The sequence below is a fragment of the Megalobrama amblycephala genome, linkage group LG12, assembly GCF_018812025.1.
Source record: "Megalobrama amblycephala isolate DHTTF-2021 linkage group LG12, ASM1881202v1, whole genome shotgun sequence".
NCBI lineage: Eukaryota > Metazoa > Chordata > Actinopteri > Cypriniformes > Xenocyprididae > Megalobrama > Megalobrama amblycephala.
Window position 1 is genome coordinate 14,147,694 of NC_063055.1, and position 26,205 is coordinate 14,173,898.

Below are 26,205 nucleotides of genomic sequence, written 5' to 3' on the forward strand. Positions count from 1 at the left end.
TTTCAAATGAGAATCAGCTAAATGAATGGAGTGCGATTTGGCTAATTACCAAAGACAGTACCCAGTGAACTCCCCTTTATTTGCATATGATAACACAATTGTCTGAAGCTGAAGTAATAGCTCAATTAAAACAAGACAGATAAGACCTCGGTTTCTTGACAAGTTTAACTAATCACAGTTACTGTATCTAATTATTGCAGGTTAGCCACGTGCCCAAATTGTTATTGAACCTGGAATCGCTGCGGTCGATGTCGTTGTCAAAATGTTATTTTGAGTCAGCATTTAGGGGTCTTTACATTTGGAGGCTTAAATCATCAGTGTAAGGATTACACAGTAATCCTGTGTGAGTAAATACCCAGCCTGATACATACAGAACGTTATGAATAACTCACTCAGCAAAACTGCGCAACTGTTTTCTAAGAACTGCTAGGATTTCATGTTTTACAGGAAGTGAAATGACTGTCTGCTACCATACACACACAGAATATAGATTCTCAATTTGTTAGATTTTTTGCTTATCTTTTTCAGCACAAATTGAACACATATAACTGATATATAATATATTTACACACAGTATATGGTTAAATGCATTGATTTTACAGATTTGATTTGATTTTTTTCTCCGTTACATCAGGCTTAAGAACTCTCAAGTGCATACGGTAGTGTAAATTATCTCTTTACAGATGCTAAAAAATATAGTTTCTCCAAAATACATTTCCAGTAAGATTGTAATGGCGATAAAATGCAGTGCTGCTGGAATCTGCTGAACGTTTGCGTTTTAGGCTGGATTTGATATGCCGTACTGCACTTTAATGCTGCTTATTTATCTCTTCATTTTCTATTTCCACAAACACCCGATTTATACTGGCACAATTTAAAACAGCTTTCCTAGATGATCACAGATGTTGTAAACCTTCTATGCCTCGCATTTAGAGAATATATCTTTTAACTCTGCTTATTTGCTGTATAAAGTGATGTACATATAAACCTGCTATTATGTTGATGTCTTTCCATTGTCTTTATAGTGAGCTAATGATATTTTCTTTCCCTTACCATTAGATGTAACCCTTATTGTATTTTTTTTTTTTTTTTTATTTTTAGATTTTTATTAAGGCATTATTTATTGTGTTTATTAATCTGTTTTCTCATGGGGACCATTAGCTGGTCACCACAATAGGTTTAACTATCCTTGTGGGGATATTTTGGTCCACACAATGAAGGCAAACGTGACATTTCATAACCTCCACACACACTAACATTTTTTTTTAAGAATGTATTTTCTTCATCAGGGTTGTTTTCACAAAGCCTCTCTCTCAAACGCACTGGCTTAATGAGCTTTCCTGCTGTTGCCTGACAGTCTACAGAGTTTTTATTCATTTTCAGCCAGCTAAAGCTATTCCTGTGAAATAAACAGGAATTCAACATTATTCAATACCACCGCTGTCTCTTTCTTCTTCCTATACGGTAAATTGGAGTGGAAGATCAATCATCTTAACAACAAAAAAGAGTTTCTGTGTTTCACAAGGAAGAAAAATGTGGCATTACACTCTCATGTAATTTGCAGGATATGGCTCTATTGCTTCAGTAAACCCACCAGACACTATATTAACCTTGGGATGAGAAACTGATCTCCCCCTTAGTGGAAAGTGCTGTACACTGGTTGAGCTTTTCATAGCCTATATGCAGACTGATATATCTCTGCGAGCAAAGATTGGGATAGAATTGGGTTCGGATGAACTCCTCTGAGGGAAAAAGGGGGAAGGATGTCTAAAATGTTACATATTTTACTTTAAAATGACGTCACGGGTTTGTCAGCTAAAGCAGGACTGGCAGGTTGTTAGTCAGACGGAGGAGGAAAGGAGAGAGAGAGAATGTGAGAGAGAGAGAGAGAGAGGGAGTGAGGGTGGATAGCGCGCGCAGTGGTGATAACACTATCTGTCTATCTATCTACCAAATGACGAGCGTTTCTTTCACGCGCTCCACTCATCACGCGCGTCCGTGAAGTGGTGTTTCATTCCTCACTCTTGTTTTTTTCCCGCATCACCAATTTATTTGGACTCTAGAAAGATTGCGCGAACTATCGAAGAGCTTCTACAGCCGATGTAGGACATGCTTTTGCGCCACGGAAATCTCGATGTTTTATCTTCCGTTTTTGCCTGTGCTCTGTCTCATAATGGCAATGTAGAAAAAGTGCGCGGTGACCGCGAGCGCAGCGCACGGGCGATGTTGACGCCGTCACCTTGCCGTCTGGTTCCCATCGCTTCTTGACTTTTTTTTTTCCAGTGGAGTATAATCTAAATGAACTTGTGAATGTAAAAGAAGGCGGCTGTTGAGAAGCAACTGAACCGTCCAGCTGCCCACGCTGCCGCTGGGTCGCTCTGCACGTCCGTGCGCACTTCTGAGGAGAAAACAGCGAGCAACTAAAAAAGGGGACAAGACGCGTCCTTGTTTTTTGTGAATATTTCGCCCAGTCCTCGTTTGTTGAGCTCTGGAGAGACGTGGAGCTATTTCAAGCTTTCTGTTTCTCGGAATATATAACATTAGAATGCTAGCATCCATAACATTTGGAGTAAGGTGTCTAACTTAAGGTGACCATTACGCTCGAGCGTCGACGTTTGTTGGAACGCATAAATGGACGAATACCAGGAGGACTGATTCGGAATTGTTGTCTGGAAAAATGTGGCTGAAACGGTGTGTCACACGCAGGTAATAAATATCCCTTTTGAAATCTCTCAGCTAAGGGCTGAATGCTTTAAACGCCCATTGCCAAAATCCTGTCATCTGTGAAGAGTTTTGTGGCAAGTTGATGCGCGTCATGCTGTTTTCACTTCACTTGTTTTTAATGCGATGTCTTACTTAAACCTCACAGCTTTGTATTGTTAATATTCCCGAGGAAACATTTTAAGTGATGCTGGTTTTTGAGAATAACTAGAGGGCTCGTAATTAACCAGATTGCGAAACGAGTTGACGTTATTCACACAGCTCTCGCTAGGGGCCGCCAAATAACCGCGATTCAATACCAAATACTTGACGCGCGCAAATTAGGTCGAGTATCAGCTCACACCCTCACATACCACAGTATACCATGCCAGGACAACATTTTCTGTGCGGTCAAGACATTTATGCCATTTTATGAATCATATCTCTCACTGTTTGAGTGACATTTTGATCAGAGGGTTCGAATGATGTGCAATTTGCCAGTGGAAAGTCAGGTTGAGTCAGAATCAGAAGAGCTGTAATGGCCAGGGATTTATTTATGGTTTACACGAGCTCTTAGAACTTACTGCATGTATATGGCAAGAGTAGGATTAAATCCGACACGCATGCAGCAAATCTTTATTACACATTCTGCATGGACAAAAAGTCAGCCAAATGTTAAGTAATACCATGCTCATGAATTACAGAAGCCCATGAGTAAGAGCCATAAAAAGGAAGCACTTTTCATTGAAATGTTCATTACTCCAGCCTAAATAGTTTCCTAGCACTTAGCAACCCCATTCCAAAGATGAAAAATGCACATCTACAAGTTCAGTTATTCAAAGTGGCAGAATTTGACAGCTGTCCTTGCCATTACATCTGTTTGGCAGCTGTTCCAGAGGCATAATGTGGAAAACATGTTTAAGGTGGGAATGATGATGGAGCCAAGTGTGCATTATTGTTCATTCTCTACCTAAGGTACGACGCTGCAATCTTGCATTCAGGGGATCTTCAGAAGGACACAGTGACATACAATAAAGTGAAAATTTTTCTGCATGTTCTGTTTAGATGAATTCTTTCGTTGTAGAGCAATGTCATACTGCCCAAACTGGTCATCAAACACAATACAGCCTGGTTATAGTTGGGCTTACTTAAAAATTGGTGCAAAATCCTTGTTTTTTTTTCCAGAAAATGTTCAGAAACTCAAGGATCTTGGTTTTTAGTGGCTTTTCTCTGCGCTTCATTGATTTAAAGTATCAAAAAACAGTTCAGTATGGTATGACAATAGCAAAGAAGACCATCTTGAGGATCTGGAACAGAGCTCATACGTTTGAGACATTGCTATTGGAGTTTAGCAGCGTGTTACATATGGAGAAAATTAGGTATGAAATTGCTGCTGGGATTTACTGCTAAAAAAACCCAACAAAATACTACAAATTTAGCCTCCCCCATGCATTATATATATCCACATTTTTTTTATTAGTTTTACAATACACAGTGGCAATAAGGCACATGCTTTGTTGCACACCAGCAAGGTCTGAGGTTGATCAGCTGCCAAGTTATGAGACAGCGGGGAATCTCCCTTTAGCGGTTATAAAATTCCTCACTACCCTGAGTAAGCTGAACAGCCTTGATGAAGATTATTAGCCGCATCTCTTAATTGCTCCATCAACTGCTTTAATATCTTCACATCAAGGTTATGCATCCTCTCACGGCTCTGGCTTTCTCTGGAGAGTCTTGATTCTCAGATGTACCTTGAGGGATTATGCTGTTGTACTCATATTAAGACAGCCTGGCGAATGGGTCCTCATATGCAACAGACTGGGCATGTATCTCAGTGTACAGATTAGTGACCTGGAAGCTGTTAGGGGAGTAAACAGTGATATGGGAATGTGGGGAATATCAGCCCGTGTACTGACCTGAGCAGCAGCTGGTTCATTACAGGCTCTGTCACTGGAAAGAATTAGCTTGTTTTTTGCCTTGACACAAGCCGGTGGGTAATTTATTTATTTTTTTAAAATGTTTAAACAACTTAATTTGATCATATTTTTACATTTTCTTCTTCTCCCTGTCAGATGAGTTCCTCTAAGTGCACACTGTACAGCCGTCAATGTCTTAAATGGCAGCACACAACTATCTCATTACCATGTACACTGTAGCGTGTAATAGCATGACACTTCTGTAATTTTTATACCATTTTTTTCTTTCCGGATGTAAGCTCGCTTGCTCGCACACGGTAATGCATGCCTGGTTAGTGCGAGGAGTGCTTTTGCTCTTCATTTGACACTCTTGATGGTCCGATATAATGACAGGACGATTTGATTGTGCCCACCCCCGCTTAAACTGTTATGTAACAACATCTTCAAGGGTTCAATAAGCCAGAAACAACTCTCCATACCACGGTTAATGGCGCAGATGTCAGTAAAACCGAAGTTATCTCAATCAGGAGAGTTTTTAAAGACCAGGCAAATTTGAGTCTGAAAATTTTTTTACAATTCCACTCAGGAATATTCACTCAAGGTTTTGACTACTTCAAAGGCATAAATAAAATTGAGACACCGTGTTCAAAAGTAGAGCTCGACACATTCTAGTTATGTAACTTTTGCCATTTCACAAGGGAAATTGCTGGCATTAGCATATGCACATTCAGAGAGTTTCTTCAAAGCCTTGATCGGAGTCTAGTAAAATATTATATAGCGTTCCGTCAGATTGAACACATAAGTTATAGAGCAGAGGAATTTAACATACAGACTCCAGAGATGCGCACACTCTTAAAAATAAAGGTTATTTATTGACGTCTATAATTCCATGAAGAAACTTTCAATTGCACAAAAGGTTCTTTGTAGTGGAAAAAAAGTACTTCGGATTCTTTAAAAGTTCTTTACACTAAGAAAAAAAAAAGTTTTTTTCTGTTCATTGAAAGCTTCGTTGGAGAATGGAAAATGGTTCTTCTATGGAATCCCTTTTTGGACCTTTATTTATTTATTTTTAGAGTGCACAGTCAGTGTTAATTGTCCAAGTTGAGTCACCATGGCAGCCGAGTGCCCTGTACCCTTCAGCACAGCCTGTCAAACAGGGCAGAGAGGGCACACCTGAACCGCGCACACACACGTTTCATGTAGTGCCTTTGTTCGATCAATACCACCTCTATAAAGCCTCAAATTTATCCGTCATGGCACAAGACCAGCAGTGCCTGCTAAACCTCCAGGGCCATGTCTCTCTCCTTCTTTCTTTTTCCACACACATCTTGAAAATGAACAGTAAACACTTTTATATGAGGTTAAAAGGACTCTGAGGATTTCAAACATTCAGGACGTCTAGGTTTGGCCTGAGAGCGAGTCAATGCCTCTAACAAATGAAACTACACGTTTAGTAATGAAGAAGTGTGTGGTTTTCATTGTTTAAGCTTGCATGTATGTGCTCATGTTTTATTGGGCCTGTGGGCCGTGTACACAGTTATGCTGAGGGATTTTAGTAATGGGTCTGTAAATGCCTGTGGCTGTTCAGGCTCTTTTATCTGCAAACTTTTAGTTTGGAAGATCCCTGCAGTACAAATGCAATGCAGATCTTTTCATCCATAATAACAGCTGATCCTTTCCTCCAAGCCATGTTCTGTATTAGACACAGTTAGAGTCTGTGTGTGTATGTGTGCCAGCACATTTTTGTTGTTGTTTACTGTGTTAAAGTGCCACTTGACTGTACTTACTTGACCTACTATAGCACACACACGCACATATAAGTCATCCAGCACTGGACACAGTCTGTTATCACCAATTACAAAAAGGATAGCGGTTCCTATTTACTTCCAAGGCAGTTTAAACCAGTTTACGTTGTCTCAGCTTAACCCTGATGAGAAATACAATGTGTTCACTCTATTATTTGTGGATAAATTACTAAGTGGGGGCATCAACATTCATTTTCACCAGAACATCTGTTTGACAAACCATAAAATTACATCTGAAAAATATCTATATAATATCTATTAAATAACAAAATGTGTGTAGATGCTGAACAGATTCTAATATCTTTCACAAATCAATTTAAATTGCCTTAGAATTATCAATCAATTCAATTTTTTTGCACAGTTCCACTTATTTTTCACATTTATTTGAGAGGCGATCTCCATTTCAAACAATTTAATCTGCTCAATGGTTTCATTCTGCCAATCAGCCTAATTATTGGATTAAAATTGGATCATTCCTCGGGTTGCTGTTTGGCGTTCGCTGTAGTATTTGTTGGATCTGATCTGAGCATTGTCTTGGCATTTTGGATTTAATGGGAGTAAACAGAATGTAGAAATATGACATTTCACGTTGCAGCCAAACAGTTGTCCTGGGGGAGATGCTAGTGGCATCAGTCCATTATTCATCCACTCAAGAGAAAAGAAAACCATTACATTTATTACGATCAAATTATGTCATAATTTTTCCACTAATCTGTTCTTGTGAATCTGCTAGTAGCAGAGGTGGCAGCTAGCTGTAATGGCTCACAGACTTGTATTCATTCATTATCCATCACTAGCCCTTTCTTGAATTTTAATAATATGTAATTTAGTCACACTGTTTAAATTATGACTGGTTGTAAATGTAAATTGGGGCTGGGCAGTACAGCTAGAACAATTATATCTCAGCATTTGTCTGGTTTTTGACAATATGATAAATGTATCTTAGTATTTATTTATTAGGTCTGAAAATGCTGGGTGATATATTTATTTTTTATTTTTATTTTGAGCAAACAGCTATTGTTGTTAAATTCTAAAACAATAAAAATCTAGCTAAAAATAAGATGTTTCCTTACTATTTTTCACTAAATTACTGATATTTAAAGGCGCTCTAAGCGATTCTGAGCGGAGTAAGTTCCTGTTGACGTTCGAAGTGTTGTCAAACAAAACAGAGGCTAGCTAGACCCTCCCTCCGTGCTTCCTGAAACAGTCATGAACGCGCATTTAAAATGTAAGTAGCTTGCGTATTGACGCTGCTTGTCGGTTATTGGCTGGAGCATGTTTATTATGTTAAGTGGTCCAGGCTGCACCAGTTTGTTTTTATTGCAGTTTTCGGAGCTTGTGGCGACTACAGAGACCGCGTTTTTTTACAGTGTGTTCAGGGGACAGGCAGCTAGCGAATAGTGAGGAGATGTTTGCGGTATGTGACAAAAAAAAAAAAATGGGCCTAAAAACGCGTCAAATCGCTTAGAGGGCCTTTAATCCTTATATTAACATCATCAATATTTAACTTCTTTAGAAAACAATTTTCTATTGATGATGCAAATGATAAAGAAATGATTCAATGAATCTGTGCTCTTTTTTTAAGCCAAGGTGGCATGTTTTATTTAAATTTTTAAGGATTTTATTTTATTTTTTATTTGATTTATTATTATTATTATTATTATTTTCTACATCATCCAGCCCTAGTTTGATTAAGTGAATAATTGAAAACTTTGTCCTCAGACCCTCAGTCTTTGAGTTTCTTTCAGGTTCATATTTTTGCCTGTGGTAATGACTTGCGCTCGAGTTCCCATAACATCGCATCAGAGCAAGCAGACAGGGGAACTTTAGCTTACATGCTAATTACAAGTCTCAGATAGTTTAGAAATGTAATTGGACAGTGTAATTGCTAACTATGCGTGACAGCAATATGGACACCAGGGACACATAAACTGCCACAGAGAGTTCTGGAAGCTAACTGGATGTTTTACATACACTGTGACTTATTGAGGTCAAGCAGGGATCATTTATTTAGCGTGACGAGGCATTAATTTGTGCTGAAATGCAATATATCATGTTAGTGCAAACATGAGCTTCTGTTGGTAGAAGAACTAACAGAAGAGATATAAATTACAGCACTCTGTATGCCAATGAATCCTATGAGTCCATATCAGCTGGTACGCAAAGAGTTGTTTGCGTAGCCATCCACTCTAAGAGACTTTGCACACAGAGGGAACGGATATACCAATAAAGCCATCCTTTCACATTCAATACATAGCAAACAGAGGTAAATCTGGTGGATCAATGCGCTCTGTCATGGCTTGAATGAAATTTAAGTATGTGTGTGTGTGTGTGTGTGTGTGTGTGTGTGTGTGTGTGTGTGTGTGTGTGTGTGTGTGTGTGTACAGTATGTATATATATAGATTATTATTAAAAAAGCTTGGAATCATTAAGATTTTGTAATGCTTTTGAAGGAAATCTCTTATGCTCACCAAAGCTGCATTTATTTGATTAAATACAGTAAAACAGTAATATTGTAAAATATATTACAGGTAAAAGAACTGTTTTCTATCAACCTGAATTGACTCTTATATGAAATGTGATTTATTCATGTGATGGCTAAAGCTGAATATTCAGCATCATTACTCCAGTCCTCAGTGTCACATGATCCTTCAGAAATCAGTGGTTCAATCTTAATGTTATGAAGCAACAAGAATACATTTGTGCGCAAAAACAAAACAAAAATAACAACTTTATTCAACAATTACTTCTCTTCCCTGCCAGTCTCATAAGCTGTTTACATTGTACACAGCACACAGACATAGTGCAGCGCTACCAATAATGAATCAGCATTCTGACATAGAACCCGGAAGCGGTGCACTGTGTGTACAAATGTAACAGCGTAGGAGACAGACAGAAAAGAGAAGAAATTGTTGAATAAAGTTATTTTTGTTTTGTTTTTGCGCACAAAAAGTATTTTCGTCGCTTCATAACATTAAGGTTGAACCACTGCAGTCACATGGACTATTTTAATGATGTCTTTACTACCTTTCTGGGCCTTGAAATTTGTTATGATATTGTTGTGTAGAGGCTGTCTGTTTCATTAATGTTAATTAAACAATTGTGGTGTCATGGGAAAAAAAAGTTGAATATATATTTTTCCTATTTGGTCTTGACTTGGTGTGTGCCATTTTTGGTGTCATTACCAGGGATTTTAAGGTATGGTTGCTAGGTGATTTTGTTTGGGATCCTTCAGAAAACTTAAACTCAATTTTTCTCAAAATTGACTTTGCTGACTCTATCGACCAAACAGGTGTAGCTCATTAATTTTTTTTTTTTTTTTTTTGTCTGATTCCAACAAATCATACATCATTTTGAAGGTTTTTTAATTGAGAATGTGAAAATAGCAATAAATAATTTTTGAAAATTCCTCATGGGTCACATATGCTGATTTGGTGCTTATTATTAGGGCTCAATTATTAATAATGGTTCTTATTATCAGTGTCGAAAACTGGAGTAATTATGCTGAAAATTCAGCTTTGCCATCACATAAATTACATTTTAAAATATATTAAAATTCTTTACACAGTTAAAATTATTTAAACAGTATTGCAGTTTTTACTGTATTATTATCATCAAATAAATGTAGCCTTGGTGAGCACAAGAGACTTATTTCAAAAGAAGTTTTATTTATAGTCTTATTTATTTATTTACTTACTTACTTGCTTGCTTTGGATTTTTTTCTAACACCAGCTTATTCAACATTTTACTTATGCAACATCAACCAATACAAATTCAAGGATTTAGAGGATATTGTTTTAAAATAAAATCCTTTTCTACATGTTTTAATATCATGAACAGTTGTACTTTTTCAATACACTGAAACTAACACTAGGCTGAAACTTAATCAGAATTGGCAAGTCAAAATGAATTCAGTGAACATGTGTTGAAGCTTATGATGTCTCTATGGAGATTTGATTGACATCTCATTTGATTGGACATGAACAGTAATGACAAAGTGGTATAACGTTTGGCAGATAGCAGTAGTAGAGGAGTATGATGGAGAGAAAATAGATGAGTCTGCCCCAGAGGTTGTCCAAGGAGCATGCCGAATCATCTCATGGACACTTTTGAGGTAAAAATATCCAGCTCGGGGGTCAGTAGGAGTTTCACTTGCTTTGATCCAGCAGTTACTGATATTCCATACTCCGATCCATTAAAAGGTCATAAATGTTGTAATGAATCTTGCTCCTTTGAAACTTGATGCTCAGTTTGAGATTTAAGTCATGACCTTGAAACCAGACAGCATTTTAGGCAAAATTCAGCTTCAGTGAAGGTCTCAGACCCCCACGGCCCTCTCCACACTGTTCCATAATTGCCTTCAATGGGGAGCTTTCTACTGAAATATGATTCCATCAAACCGGCTTTATGCTTGGTTAACCAATTAATTTTCTACTGAAGACTTCAATATGAGGAAGATTTGAACATCCTCACATGGGCTAAGCTAAATCTTTTCTCTCTAAGAAAAGAAGACGGCGGTATTCCTTGACAGAGCTCAGCGTTTCGTTCCTGATTAGCAGTAGGCTGTGAGTGAGTAAAGGCTTGTAAAATTGACCACATTCCTGAGAGCTTGCTAGACACAGGAACAAAGAACATTGCATATAACCATCCTTCTTAAAAAATTTGTTAAATTCTTTGATATTTGAGGCATACTTCAGCAGTGTGCAGCATGACGTTATGTTGTGCATCAGAATTCCTGCTGTTTTTGGAATGTAAGTCAGTTTTATTTACTCCCTTTTCCTGCAGTTATGCAATACAGCATACTCAACATGAATCATTTATCTATCAGAAGACTGATTCTGGTATACTACACAAAAAATGCTTTAGATGTACTAACATAAATGTAATGTTTAAACCCAACAGTAATTGTAATGATATTAATATGTGATATATATTAATATTTTTATACCCTAATTATATTATACCCTTATTTACTTACAATTTTTTTACTGAAATAGTAAATATTTAAACTTTTCACTTGGCTAACAAAATAAAACCTTTTAATTAGTTGAGCTAGTTCTTCATTATTCTATTATTAGATTTTATTGCATTCTTCTTCCGACCTCAATGAACCAGGTAGAGGACCTGTTATGCCCTTTTACAAAGTCTTGATTTTGTTTTTGGGGTCTAATAAAACAGGTTTTCATGCTTGAATGTTTAAAAAAACACCTTATTTTTCACATAATTTACATCATTGCACTTTCTACCCAGTCTGTCAGTAACACTCTGTTTAATAGGTTGTTTGATGTCATTGCTGTGGCACAAAATGCAACTGGAGGGCAGGAAGTGATTTTTCTATATAGGAATCACTATCACAAACTCAAAATTCCTATGTTTTGCATCGTTGGTGGTTGCTCAAATCGATCAAACTGAGAAACCACCAGGAGCTTTTATTGTTTACGTAACTTTTATCCTTTTTAACTTTAAAAGTTGTCGCCTTTAATTGCGTTTTGCGTCTGCTGATACTGAAATTAATATGGATACCTGCTTACCTTTTTTTTGTTTGTTTTTTGACTTGGTTAAATATTCACATTCTTCATGGTATCGTTTGCAGGGAAGAGAAGCTATTTTATCCCATTGTGTGATCATTTGGTGTTTTCACTTAAGTTACCGTGAAAACAGTTATGCTCATTCACAAGCTGAGTGAGAGTCATACTCGCAAATTTAATGTTAATTATTAAATCAAACAAAATACAGAACTTTCAAAAACACTCAGCAATGTAATTATTTTATTAAGTGATAGGCAGTGGGTTTAATCAGTGACATTATTAGATTTGCTATATAGCATCTTCCTGTCACCTCCTCAACCTGCTTCCCTTAGTGTTTTTACATGTAGAAAATGCAAAAATTGTATTACACCGTCCAGTTTTTTTTCCCTGAATGATGATATGAGTTCCTATGGCAATTCTCGATTCAGCATGAATGGACTTCAATGACAACATTTTTCACAATCACAACAGAAAATCAAAATACTGCCCTAAACTCACTAGCAGAAAGGCAGCACGATATAAACAAACCAGACTAAAACTCAACACGGCATGACAGCAGCTTCTTATTCTCTATATCTACTGCCTCGATGGCAGGCAAGTCTTTCAATTCAGTAGAAAATCGCTCCTCTTCATAACACAAGGATCACGTCCAACATATGTGGTATATTCTGTTTATATCTATCTTTTGAAATAATGTCGAAAAACCGCTACAAAACAGACTTTCGTCTATGTCTTCCATTCAGTTTCTTTACTTCCTGCCCTCCAGCTGAATTTCGCACATCATCAGAACCACATGATTGCAAACAAGCTATTCATGTCTCGATGAAGCCCCTCCTTCTGAAAAGTGCAATGTGCTCTGATTGGTCGGCTGGATTTTGTGATTGGTCAGCCGCTTCGAGTTTGTTTTGGAAATGTCCCGCCCCTTAACATAACCAAGTTGGATCCTTTGCAGATCTTTTTCATGCTCAAACAGCAACATTACACACTAAAGAAAGTTAAAAATGTGAACAAAAGCATAATAGGTCCTCTTTAAAGATACTCCCAAAGGCAGGTAAGAGCTGGAGAGTATTTTTGGTAACATAAGAACACGAGGGTGAATATTGTTTAGGATTACTTTCTGAGTTGCATGCTCTCTCATCTGAGTGTAATTTATGTACAGGGTATTAATGAATTTTCTGGTTTGCCGAGTCATAAATTGCTTTGACCATCAAATCACGTTGTGGTATAAGGGCACATTATACACACTCGCACATTCATCATCTTAGCAGAGCTCTGGCTCCTCCGCATGCACCGATGTTCCTTTATGTTCAGTAAGGTTAGTAATCTCATCTCACAGATCTGCTTAGGGAAACTCTCTCTCTTTCTCCTTCTCTCACTGTCACTTAATTAGTGTCTTGTCTTTACGGCTCCATATGTGTGTGGTGCGAGACTCGAGTAGAATAATTGCAGGATTAATCTTGGCTTGAGCGTGCACAGGCAGTGCAGAAGAAAATGGAGTCCAGCCCTGCTCATAATTTGCTGTTTGCTCCTCCGGACAGGCGTTTTGCTCAGACACTTGAGCCAGAACCGACCTTAAGGCTTTAAAATGCAGCAGTGTTGACCTCTCTACTCTCTTCAACCTTTATTATTCTGGTCCACTCTGCCTTAAAGGTACAAACTCTTATTAAAGGCAGCGAAAAGAACAAGTCATTGTTTCTTATCTATTGTGAATCCTTCTTCTCAGCTATCTCTCTCTCCTTTTCTTTCTCTAGGGCGGCATTTATGAGCTTTTTGGAGTCCTGACCAGCATTTGATTTCAAGAACCAAAACAAGTAGTTTCTTTAGTACAAAAATTCAAGTAAACAGAAAAAGTTACAACAACGGCTTTAAATGTACAGTTGCTATTGATATATGCTGATCTTTGTAAAATACACATCCATTCACAAGTTTGGAGTTGGTAAGTTTTTTTTTATATTTTTGAAAGAAGTCTCTTATGCTCACCAAGGTTGCATATATTTGATCAAAATACAGTAAAACCAGTAATATTGTGAAATGCTGTTAACATTTAAAATATTTTTTTTTTCTATCTCACAATTCTGACTTTTTTTTTTCTTGCAATTGCGAGTATACATCTCTTGATTCTGACTTTTTCTCAGAATTGCGAGATATAAACTCACAATTCTGACTTTGTATCTTGCGATTTTGACTTTATAACTCACAATTTGGACTTTATAACTCGTAATTGCGAGTTTCATCAGCCATTACTCCAGTCTTCCGAGTCACATGATCCTTCAGAAATCATTCTAATATCCCGATTTAGTGAAACATTTCTCATTATTAACAATGCTGAAAACAGTTGCTGCTTAATATTTTTGTGGAAACTGTAATACACCTTTTTCAGGATTCTTTAATGAATAGAAAGTTAAAATAAAACTGTTTATTTGGAAATATAAATCTTTTGAAACATTATAAACATTTCTTCACTTTTGATCAGTTTAATGTGTCCTTGCTGAATAAAATTCTTATTTTTTTCCCAGTAAGAAATCTTACTGACCCCAAACCTTTGAACAGTAGTGTAGCATAATCTGGCAAGGGTGTTTCCCCCTTCTTTTAGTTGTATTTCATGCTCCCTCACTGCTTGCATCTCAGGCAGGTTACAGGTGAGGCCATGTACAGGTGAGACAGTGCATTTCCTGTCTTGCTCCCACGCCCCGTGCCGGCGTGCATGAGACGACCTCATAGTGCAGCCAAGCTGAAAGCATAGATTATTAATAGAGCAGATATAGCCTGTGGTTTCAGGACCAGAATAAAACAACGTTGATGCTTGTCATTTAGAATTACACTGAGCCACTGAGCATTAAAGAGGCCAGTTTTATAGACAGGTACTCTGTGATCCGGGGTAAGCGAGGACGTGTGGGCTGTCCATTCCCTTTTGCTGATGTATCCACAGAAACCACATTTATTTCATTATTATTATAGTTCTTTCCGCATCAATTTTTTATGGAGAAGTGATTGTCAGTATTATTCCTGTTGGGCACAAAAAAATCTGTCCTTTTCTCTCTCTGAGTGCAGGGGAGGTGCCAAAAGCAAACTTTAAACTCTTCTTCTATAATGAAAGAAGAGAGGGATAAAGCGTATACATTTGGAGGTCATCAGTTGTCTGTTTTCCATCAGACTGCTTTTGGAAAAGGCAAATATCACTGTAAGATAAAGAGAAGAGTGGTTGATGCTCTTGTCTCTCTGTTTCTTTCTATCTATCCATCTATCTTTCTGGCTTTGAATTTAGGCAGTTCCATCCAGTCAGATGAATAGGCATGTTTGATCATGAAGAGTTGCCCCTGGAGCAAGAAATGCGTGAGGGAGAGAAAGAGAGAGAGAGAGAGCAAAAGGACCCTCACGGAGCTATTCATGAGCTTCTTCTAACGCAATGCAAATGAAAGGTTTCTTGTATCTGCTGAGTTCTATTTTAGGTGTGTGAAAAGCAGCATGGAGACTTGCTCAGGGAGATACTCACTATACAACCCAGGAAAGACGGGCTGAATGGACAGGAAGTGTGTGTGTGTGTGTGTGTGTGTGTGTGTGTCTGGCACACATTTACTGTATGCATGTGCTGCTGTGTATGTGTGTACAGGGCTGAGTGTTTGGAGGATCTCATCATTTCAGGGCTGCTCGACCCACTCTGCTCACTAACACTTACACTCTCTTGAGCCACAAGCCATGGTGCTTATCAGAAATCCCCACTGTATAAACACATGATGGATTATGGTTTTCAAAATTACCTCCATCTTCAGTTAAGTTTTCTTCTCTGAATCTTCAGCATAGTGACATCCTCAAAAGCACTCCTTGTCTGCCCTGAGAAGATGAATGCTATTTTTGTCAAATAAATCAATGTCTTTTGCTTGCCCTGGATGACATTACCATTATTAAAGTGTCGAGAAAAACATGTAATTTAATGTGACTGAATTGACCTAAAAACATTTTTTTTTATGTATAGCCTACTACTGAAAGGTAGTTTATTTCTTTTATTCAGCAAAAACACATTGCATTGATCAAAAGTGACTTTTAAATTGTTACAAAAAAATCAGTTTTTCAAAAAATGCTGTTCTTTTGCACTTTCTATTCATCAAAGAATCCTAGGGGAAAAAAATGTATCAATTCAGTTCAATTCACATTTATTTGTATAGCGCATTTCACAATACATATCGTTTCTGTTATCAGAATCATGGTATCATGGTTTCCACAAAAATATTAAGCAGCACAACTGTTTTCAACATTGATAGTATTAGGACTGGGCATTGACACAAATTTCACGATTTGATTCGATTCGATTTGATTTGATTCACAAGCTTGCAATTCAATTTGATATTGATTAATTGGAGCCTATTAGGTACAGTACATGGCAAATTTCCTCAAGGGAAAAAAATATCTCTCAATTTATGTACCAGTTGGTATATCACTATAGCCTAATATAAAAGTTTAACATGAACTGATTTGTGGGCTACTTAGATTTAAATTACAGTTTTTATAATACATTTTGAAGTACAGGTTGAGTAAAAATATAATGAAAAGCAATATAGTACATATATTTAGCAAAATGCTCCTCTCTAGAGTTTTTTGTTGTTGTTGTTGTTGTTGTTGTTGTTGTTGTTGTTTTAAGCTGAGTTTTTGGACAGTGAATGGCTTTCCTGAGATAAATGTAACGTTATTGGTGTCTTTCTGCAGTTGAAACACTGATTGAGTGATTACATGAGACATGATATGGATTTCAGTAAGTTGTACTTTATCTTTCAACATTCATTGTGATGTTCATTTGTGTTTATTTCGTGCTATAACAACTAGTAAAGCGGAATAGATGATCAGTTCATGTGAGCTCTGTGCTCTTGCTTGAACTGAGGTGCTACAGCGATCTGTCGCGCCACATTAAAGAGCAATAAAGCGGTATTTATAGTTTGAATTATAAAATGAAAGCTGAGACTTTGTTTCATATCAGAAGTAACAAAGCTTATTGCAATTTATTGGATGGGATTCGCTCTACAAAGCTTTGTTCATTCATCAACTGAAAACATTCTTGGGATGAGAATCAATAGCGGTTCTTAAAAAATGAGAATGGATTAAAATGGAGAAATCAGTATGTTTAACCCAGTTCTAGATAATAATAAGAAATGTTTCATTAGGAGCAAATCAGAATTATTTCTGAAGGACCATGTGACATTGATGAAATTAAGCTTTGCTATCACAGGAATAAATTACATTCTAAAATATATTAAAATAGGTGATTTTGAATGATAGTGTATTATATTATATTACATTACTTTATTAGTTTAGCATATGCTTTTATCCAAATATAAAAGAGTGCCGCAAGCAAGTTGTCATGAGTCAACAATATTTGCAGTACACAGTGGCAAGTGTAAGATTAGATTAGTACACAAGCTGAAGTGAAATGCAGAAAAGAAGAGAAACTTGTTTTTTGTTTTTTCTTTATTAAAAGGAGTTATTATATGAAGTGTCTTCAGCTGTTGTGATGATCTCAGCAGATCAAGTGGAGGTTTTTTGAGGAAATTGAAATTCAGAGGAACAGAGAGGATGAGGCTTCTAGAAAGCCTCATTGTGAAGCAACCACCGGTCACCACGCATTTACTGACACTAAACAATCAAAAAGCAACAAAAGTCTCGATTTAGGGTGAGATCAGGTTGAAAAAGCTCTTTGTCTTTTTATACATGTATGTTGTTGGTTGAAAGGACTGAGAACTGGATCTAAATGAATTAAAGGTGCCCTAGATTCAAAAATTGAATTTACCTCAGCATAGTTAAATAACAAGAGTTCAGTACATGGAAATGACATGCAGTGAGTCTCAAACTCCATTGTTTCCTCCTTCTTATATAAATCTCATTTGTTTAAAAGACCTCCGAAGAACAGGCGAATCTCAACATAACACCGACTGTTACGTAACGGTTGGGGTGTATGCCCTAATATTTGCATATGCCAGCCCATGATCGAGGCATTAGACAAGGGCAGCCAGTATTAACGTCTGGATGTGCACAGCTGAATCATCAGACTAGGTAAGCAAGCAAGGACAATAGCAAAAAATGGCAGATGGAGCAATAATAACTGACATGATTCATGATAACATGATTTTTTTAGTGATATTTGTAAATTGTCTTTCTAAATGTTTTGTTAGCATCTTGCTAATGTACTGTTAAATGTGGTTAAAGTTACCATCGTTTCTTACTATATTCACGGAGACAAGAGCCGTCGCTATTTTCATTTTTAAACTCTTGCAGTCTGTATAATGCATAAACACAACTTCATTCTTTATAAATCTCTCCAACAGTGTAGCATTAGCCGTTAGCCACGGAGCACAGCCTCAAACTCATTCAGAATCAATGTAAACATCAAAATAAACACTGTATGATTAGCGATTAGACATGCTGCATGACGAACACTTTGTAAAGATCCATTTTGAGGGTTATATTAGCTGTTTGAACTTTTTTTATGTTGTTTAAGGCAAGCGCAAGCTCTTGGGGCATGGAGCATGAGAATTAAAGGGCCACACACCCTGAATCGGCTCATTTCTAATTATGCCCCAAAATAGGCAGTTAAAAAAATGAATTAAAAAAATCTATGGGGTATTTTGAGCTGAAACTTCACAGACACATTCAGTGGACACCTTAGACTTAGACCCTACATCTTTAAAAAAAAAAGTTCTAGGGCACCTTTAAATTGAAAAATGAGGCTGGTTTGTGTCTTGTCTTTGAGTGTGATGTTTTGAAAGTTACACTTGGTGGTTTACAGGTCCCTCAGACTGGACAAAAAAGAGCCTCAAAATGAGCTTGCTCTCTACTCTTGCCTACCCACGCCTTGTCCTGACATTTTTTCCCAACGTTGTGCTGTTGTGACTGGCAGCCTGAAGCTGCGGCGCTGTCCAAGGTGCTGAAGAGAGACCTGCTGTTCATTTGATTTGAGTCTCAGCTCCAGACAGCATCAGCTGTCTAGCATGTCTCTGAAACAACTCAAGGAAATGTTGTTCAGTGTAATCTCAGTGCACTTTTGGGACTTTTATGTCTTACTTCTGCAGGTATTGCACCTTTTTTTGCTGATTCATAAATCTGTGTTTGGAGAAATAACATCTTTACACTGAAGTGCTCAGGCATGTCTTTGAAAAACTGGGAAGATAATCTCACTGATTTGCTGTACTACCTAAGACCTGTCAGCAGATTAATGTGTGAAATCTTTCCTATAGCGAGTAAATGGCAGGGCTTTGCAATGACGTCACAACTCCCCAATGAGAGAGTAGGGATTTGTCCTTTTCCTTGGCTAAGCCTCATTACACACACTTATATACGCAGACACCTCTGTCATGTCTTTCCAGTCTGCTTCTGACACTTCTATATCTGTATAATTAGAGATACTTTCTGAACAGCCTCCCACTGGCCAATTCTAATCCATACAAATAAGTACTGCTGTCCAGATAAATGCAGTATTTTATTATTTTTTATTTAAATTGTATTATTTATTTTTTAATTCACAACTTAGCCTGGTACATGTACAATGTGGCTTTATTTTATTTTATTTTATTTTATTTTATTTTATTTTATTTTATTTTATTTTATTTTATTTTATTTTATTTTATTCACAATTTAGCATTACTTGCCTGTCATATTTAATGTGGGTTTTTTTTTTCTTTTTTTCTCTCTTTTCTTTTCTTTTTTTTTTGTATAGATGTTTGTGTACATGTTCTATTGATCATGTGTGTGTGTGTTGAGAGGGCGTATGTGTGAAGAGGGAGTCATGTTCTGCCATCATTGTGGCAGGGATATGAAATGTCAGTGCAAGGCTGTTGAAGATATCTCCCCCACAGTCACAACACACACAAACACTCTCACAGCTGATCTCTCCAGTGGTTAACACACACACACACTTGTTTTGTAGCACACAGATCAGAGCAAGTGAAACAGTCTTTTACATCCCAGTGATCCAGCAGGAAGCATATTCTGATGCTGCGCTCTTATACGCTCATGTGCTAATGGGCTTGTGCGAGGACAACAGCTGCCTGTTCATTACTGCCACTCTCTAAATATATAACGTGAAATCCTTCCAGTTCATTTATGATCCATATATGAAACACAAGTGCAGTTGTGTCCAACGATGGTATGTTTTTGCAGTGCGGTCTAATTGGTATTCATATTCACTTTTTTATTGTACATTTGGATTGAGCAGTATTCTCACCTTATATTTCCTGCTTGTCAAGGTTTGATTATAATTGATGAAGTCGGCATGAAATTTGGGATGATCCGATATGAAAATTTTGGCCGATAACCGATAATTCTTTATATTTGAAAGACGATAACCAATATATTGTCTGATAAATCTAACTCCAAATTTTTATATAGTTTTTGAGAGCCTGATTACAAAAACAAAAGTCTCACCATTAAAAGCCATGTCCCAAGCACACAATTATAATGATGTTATATTTTATCATTATAACTTTATGTAGCCTATAAAATGCGCTGCACATGTTGCACTGTATTTTCCTTTTTGAAGTGACTTCAATCATATTTCAAGCAATTCCAAACCATCTTGGAGAACAGTGCGCATCCGAAGTGTCTCAGCTGAGGGAAATAATATATAATATATATCGGGCAAATTTTCTTAATGGGCCGATAACATTAAAAATTGACATATATCGGCCGATACCGATATGGTGGCCGATATATCCTGAATCCCTATGTGAAATGTAAGTTGCGATAGTTCTTCTCTATTGTGACTTCTATCTAATTTAAACGACTAGACAACTAAAATGTAGGGCGGTACTTGATTTTGTCAATCGGGAATTGATTGGATGATCGTGGTTTGCTATTGCTGTGATCTCATATGAGTGACAGGTTAATCAGAGTTAGTGGAAGTTATTTTGATTAAAGATTACAAGAGCATATGACTTAAAAAAAAAAATCAATAAAACAAAGAGTGCATATGACTTTTATTAGTGTTAATAGACTTTTACACCATCATACAAACACCATCATATGAAAATGCATGTGAACACTTTACATACAAATAGCTATGAATACTAATCTAATCACCATGTTTTTTAATAAGCAAAACAGCAGGTAGACTGTATTAGTAGGCCTATATTCATGCATTTCATACATTTTTATGAATAAGAACTAAATTAGGTGGGATATCTTCATTATTGTAAGTGTCATTGGAAGTAAATATTAGCCCATTTGATGCATTCAGACTACCACAGGTTATCTTATAAAATAGATTAGTATGTAATATTTGTAAATACAGATAATTCTACCTGTTCAATTACATTTCCGTTATTTTCCACTCTGCTTAGTATAAACCAACTGACTGATCCAAGGATTCAGTCAGCTGTATGAGGATCAGACTGACTCACATTTAAGCTGCCCGCTTATCCAAAATACAGGCATGGAATCCATATTTATTTGCAACACTTCTCTGAAGTGTAATTCAGCTGAAAAATCGGACCATGAGTCATATGTCAGTGAGCATTTGGCGTGCCATCAGAAACCATTCTGGTCTGGTTTCTCAAGTTGCATTTCTTGTGTCTGGAGAGAGTGTGTGTGATGATTCGTAATGAAACGAATGAGTTCGCAGCACTTGATTGTCTTGTGTGAAGACATTCACTCATCGGATGTGAACACAGCTGAGTAACTAGTACTGGATGTTCCTGTATTTTCCACCAGCCATATGCTCATCTACCAAACCGCCGATCTCATTAAGAGTAACCTGGGACAGTGCTTACCATAATCCCTCTCAAAATATAGGGCTTGCATGTGTATTTTTATATTCTTTTGTGTAACATACAGTGGGGTCCCACATTAACAATATGATATCTAGGAAAAAAAAAAGCTATAAAAAAGAAAGTTTGAGGATTTTTATTTACTTTTTTATTTTTTGGTAACACTTTATTTTACAGTGTGCCCATATACACATCTTAAATGTACTTACTATAGTAATAACAGTTAATTATGCAAAATTACAAGAAACTAAACCTTAGTTAGTACATGTTGTTAATTAATATTACTCAGTACTATTTGTATTTGTATAACTAAACTGTAACAAGGACACCTTAAAATGAAATATTACCCATTTTAAAAAATAAATAAATAAATGTTGCAATATAAGGGGAATGAAGAAATATTCAAGATTCTACACAATTTCTTGGTCATGAATCAAATTTGTGACATTTACTGACGGTCAGATGTTCTTGATTCCATCGAAGCCCGAGATGCTCTTTGAATCATGCTAGAGTACATCATTAGGTTTTACACAAACTCCATGCAGCTTGATTGTTACTGTTGTTATAGCAAAGATAATCAAACTTGCATATTACAGAAGGAATCTGCCTACCCGGTGTTATAATGTAGGCCTATTACTTAAATAGCTGTCAGTATTATTTGCTGGTTGTCCAGCAAAAGTACAGTGTGATGTGTTATAGTCATGCCTGGATTTTGACATCTAGTCCTGAGAGGGGCAGTAAATGACTGTCTATAAAAGGGAGTCATATAAGACCTGTTCCACCCTGCAACGCTAATCAGAACTGACTGAGCAATACAATGGATGTTAATAAGAACAGAGAAACGTGGGAGAGAAAGGGAAAAAGAGGGGGGAAAGTTCAAGTGGTCAAAAGAGTGTTCTCTCTTCTCTGTGTAATGGCTAATAAACCCTTTTATTGTATCATTCCCCATTATTTTGCATCATCAAACAAGAAGTGTCTGTAACCTTTTAGCTTCAGAGCTGAACAAGTGCTTCTGTAGTTCCCCATTCTGTGTGAATCAGTGAAACCACAGACAAGATTAGGAGGAGCCAAGCCATTTATTCAAATTTGAATTGAGGAAATTACAATGATCAACAAATGAAAGATGTATAGGATGGGAACATGATATGGGATTACACTGGACTTTACTACAATAGCAGATATTTTACATAGAAAGACCGAAGCTGTGAGTCCTCTTGGAAATCACAAATAAATCAAATGAACCTGATGTCAACATTACGAAAAAAAAAAAAAAAAAAAAAAAAAATCTGATCAGTATTTTATTTTATTAAGACATTTGGAAAACATATCTTGAGTGAAAGTTTGTTTGGACAAGTTATTTTAAGAATGAAATTTTATGAAAACAATTTAGGCATCAGTAAACTATTATACAAAATTTATTAATGCACATTTGAGTGATTCTGAGAATGTAAAGTTGATGAAAAATGAAAGAAAAAACAAAAACAAACTGGCTCTAAACATACGTGTACAAAATTATACAACCCCCAAAAGTCGAATTTTGTGCAGAATCTTTTATTCTTTATAACCTCCAATGAACGCTGCTTGTAAGTGCTTAGAAGCTTCTGTCACCTCTCTACTGGTCCATTCCTTGCTTGAAAAAGCTTCCAGATCACTGATAGTCTTTGGTTTCCATGTTACCACTGCTTTCTACAAATTCCACCACATATTTTCAATGAGATTTCAATCTGAAGACACTCAAGAACATTCACGACTGATCCCTGAACCAATCTAAGTAGATTTGTATACTTTAAGTGTATACTTTATACTTGTATACTTTAAGTAGATATGTATACTTTGGGACGGCTGTCCTGCAGGAAAGACCATTGATCGTCAAGCTTCAGTCTCTGCACTGAAGGCATCACCATCTTTGCCAAAATGGCTTGTTACTTCAAAGAATTCATGATGTCCTTCATACAGTCAATATTTCTACTTCCTGCAACAGCAAATAACCCCCATATAAGACTGGACCATCTCCATGTTTGACCATGGAGATTGTGTTCTTCTGCTCAGATATAAAGTATAAATAAATAAATAAATAAATAAATAAAAGCTTGGCAAACAGTTTTGGAGATTTCAGGCTTTCCACAGAATGTATTTTGCAGCTTATTTGACTGGAAGTATTTGTCTGGGGGTGGTACAAAAATGGCCTAAAAGGACTGAAAACTCGTGACTCAGTTCAGTCATTGTTATGATCTTATCATTATCTTTCAGGCTTTTTCAGATCACATATTTTCCACTTAACTTTTTAGGAAATTCCAAGCCTCTTCTTTTAACTTGCTTGTCTCAGGAAATATGTTTTTTTAGCACATTCATTTATTATGATATATATATATATATATATATATATATATATATATATATATATATATATTCCCCCTCATTATCATGAATATGGATGAGAAAAGAAATTATATATTCCTACTGAGTCTATATTTGTGCTGTTGTTAAATCTAAGCAACTAAGCACAAATCTTATGCAAGCTTGCAAACATAGTGAACATTAGCCTAATGAATATTCAAAATGGGAAATCTTCTTTATTCATCTACTTTATTCATCTTTGTCACTTGTAGTTTTGATTTATTGCATCGCCTTCCTTGCTTTATTTATTTTATTTATTCATTTTCTTATGTTATTAGTTCAGTGTATCGCAGAGTCATGCAAAACTGCACCGAATGTAAGTTTGGTGAGTAAATAAAACAACATAATTCACCAGCTGGCTGGTCATTTTATTAAGAACTTTTATATTACTTGAACTGATTTGTGAGATATGGTTAAAAACAATGGTTAAATGGTTAAAAACAACCACAGATCTACAAATGAATATGGCAAGTAATTGGAAGAGGTTTGCCCATGTCATCTTAATTGGTCGGTGTGGGGGAAAAAAGCTAATTTTGGATCCTGAATGTGCCTGTTGTAGTCTGTAAATTCAAATTGGGTACTTTGAAAATCTAAATAAAAACAAGACCTTTGTGGGCGACGTGTTGAATAACAATGCAGAATCTAAATGGGTTGCACAATGCTGAACTGACCCGAATCGTAGCTGATGCGTTATAAGTAAAGAGCAGGGAGGGGTTGTTCATGAAAAATGTCCTCAGTGTTTCTCACTCTAATTCACACCCTGTCTTGTGTGACCCTTAATTTAGCCCTCATTAATATCACAGCAGCCCCTTGAATTCACAATGTAGCCACCTAATTTCATCAAAAAAAAAAGAGGACGGGTGATCATTAATAGCACAACATCGGTTCCGATACATCTCCTTAAGTAAATACAATGATATTCCTGACAGGAATTACGTTCTAATGGAACACATTAGCACAGGGAGTGTGAGTCAGGCCCCCTAGGGCCCAGCCCAATGGGATTGAAGGACCTTATTAGTGAGGTAAAATCTCTTAAGTTGTGTGGCCAACCCAAGGTTCTGACCCAGTTCAGTCAGACCAGATCCCACAAGTACTTTTTTTTTTTTTTTGAATAGCAGTGGAGAGAAATGTAAAGAGAGGCTAGAAGAGGGAAAAATGGAGTGCAAGGGTCCTCTTCTAGTGTGCTTGAAGAATCCATCTTATTCATGAATGGATGAAGCAGTATTCCAAACACATTGAAGTATAGGTAAATGAAAGTGCTCTTTAGATGAAGAGAAATGTATTCCCCTTTGGAATGGTGGTTTTATAAACTCTTTTAGTATTGTTTAGATCTATGATTTTCAAATGTTACACTTTATGTGGTTGACTTGTTTGTTCAGACATGCTGGTTCATCAACTCAGGGTCAGATAACTCAATAAAATCCATCACGTCTGAACTCAAAGCAACAGCAAAGGCCATTCATAGTATGTGTGGGCTCTTTAATGCCTATAAATTAGCCTTTGACCGTGACCAATATTGTGGAAGGACAGGAAAGATTACAGATATGACTTGATAAAGTCTAATTCTATCTGGATCAATACAGACTCCTGGCTTCTAGGGTTTTTCATATGAGGGTATGGCAGCTCACTCCAATGTGTTTGAGGTTCTGGAATATAAAATTAATAAATAAACAGTACCCCTCAAGTAGAAGTGCAGCTAAAACAAATCATAGAGGTAGAATCGCAGTGGAAATGGGACATTTTGTGGTTTAAACTGGTTTCAGGGATCCTAAGGGTACCACAAGGGGGTGCTAGGATGTCCACAGAAATATTAAGAGAAATTGTACAAAATGCTTTTTTTTTTGGGCTGTCATAACAATGAAATGTTATTTAAATTTTTTTTATGTGTGTGTGTTTGTGTGTGTGTGTGTGTATATATATATATATATATATATATATATATATATATATATATATATATATACACACATACAAAAAAAAAAATTATATATATATATATATATATATATATATATATATATATATATATATATATAAACAAAATTTGATTATATTGCTATTCATTCTGCTTTCAAAAGTCTAGCCAAAAGACGTGAGGTTATTTATTTATTTT

General features: G+C 36.5%; 1 protein-coding gene across 2 annotated transcripts in view; it reads left to right on the forward strand.

The window, feature by feature from the left end:
* ajap1 (adherens junctions associated protein 1) overlaps window positions 1–26,205 on the forward strand; it is a 122,364-nt gene that overhangs the window by 67,104 nt on the left and 29,055 nt on the right. Inside the window, exon 1 of one of the 2 annotated variants that reach the window (XM_048210414.1) lies at window positions 1,764–2,706. The exons of the other annotated variant lie outside the window; for it this stretch is intronic. Within the exon in view, the coding sequence (XP_048066371.1) occupies window positions 2,678–2,706 (29 nt within the window). The 5' untranslated portion in view covers window positions 1,764–2,677. Of the gene's footprint in view, window positions 1–1,763; window positions 2,707–26,205 lie in introns of those variants that run through there. 2 annotated transcript variants of the gene reach the window in all.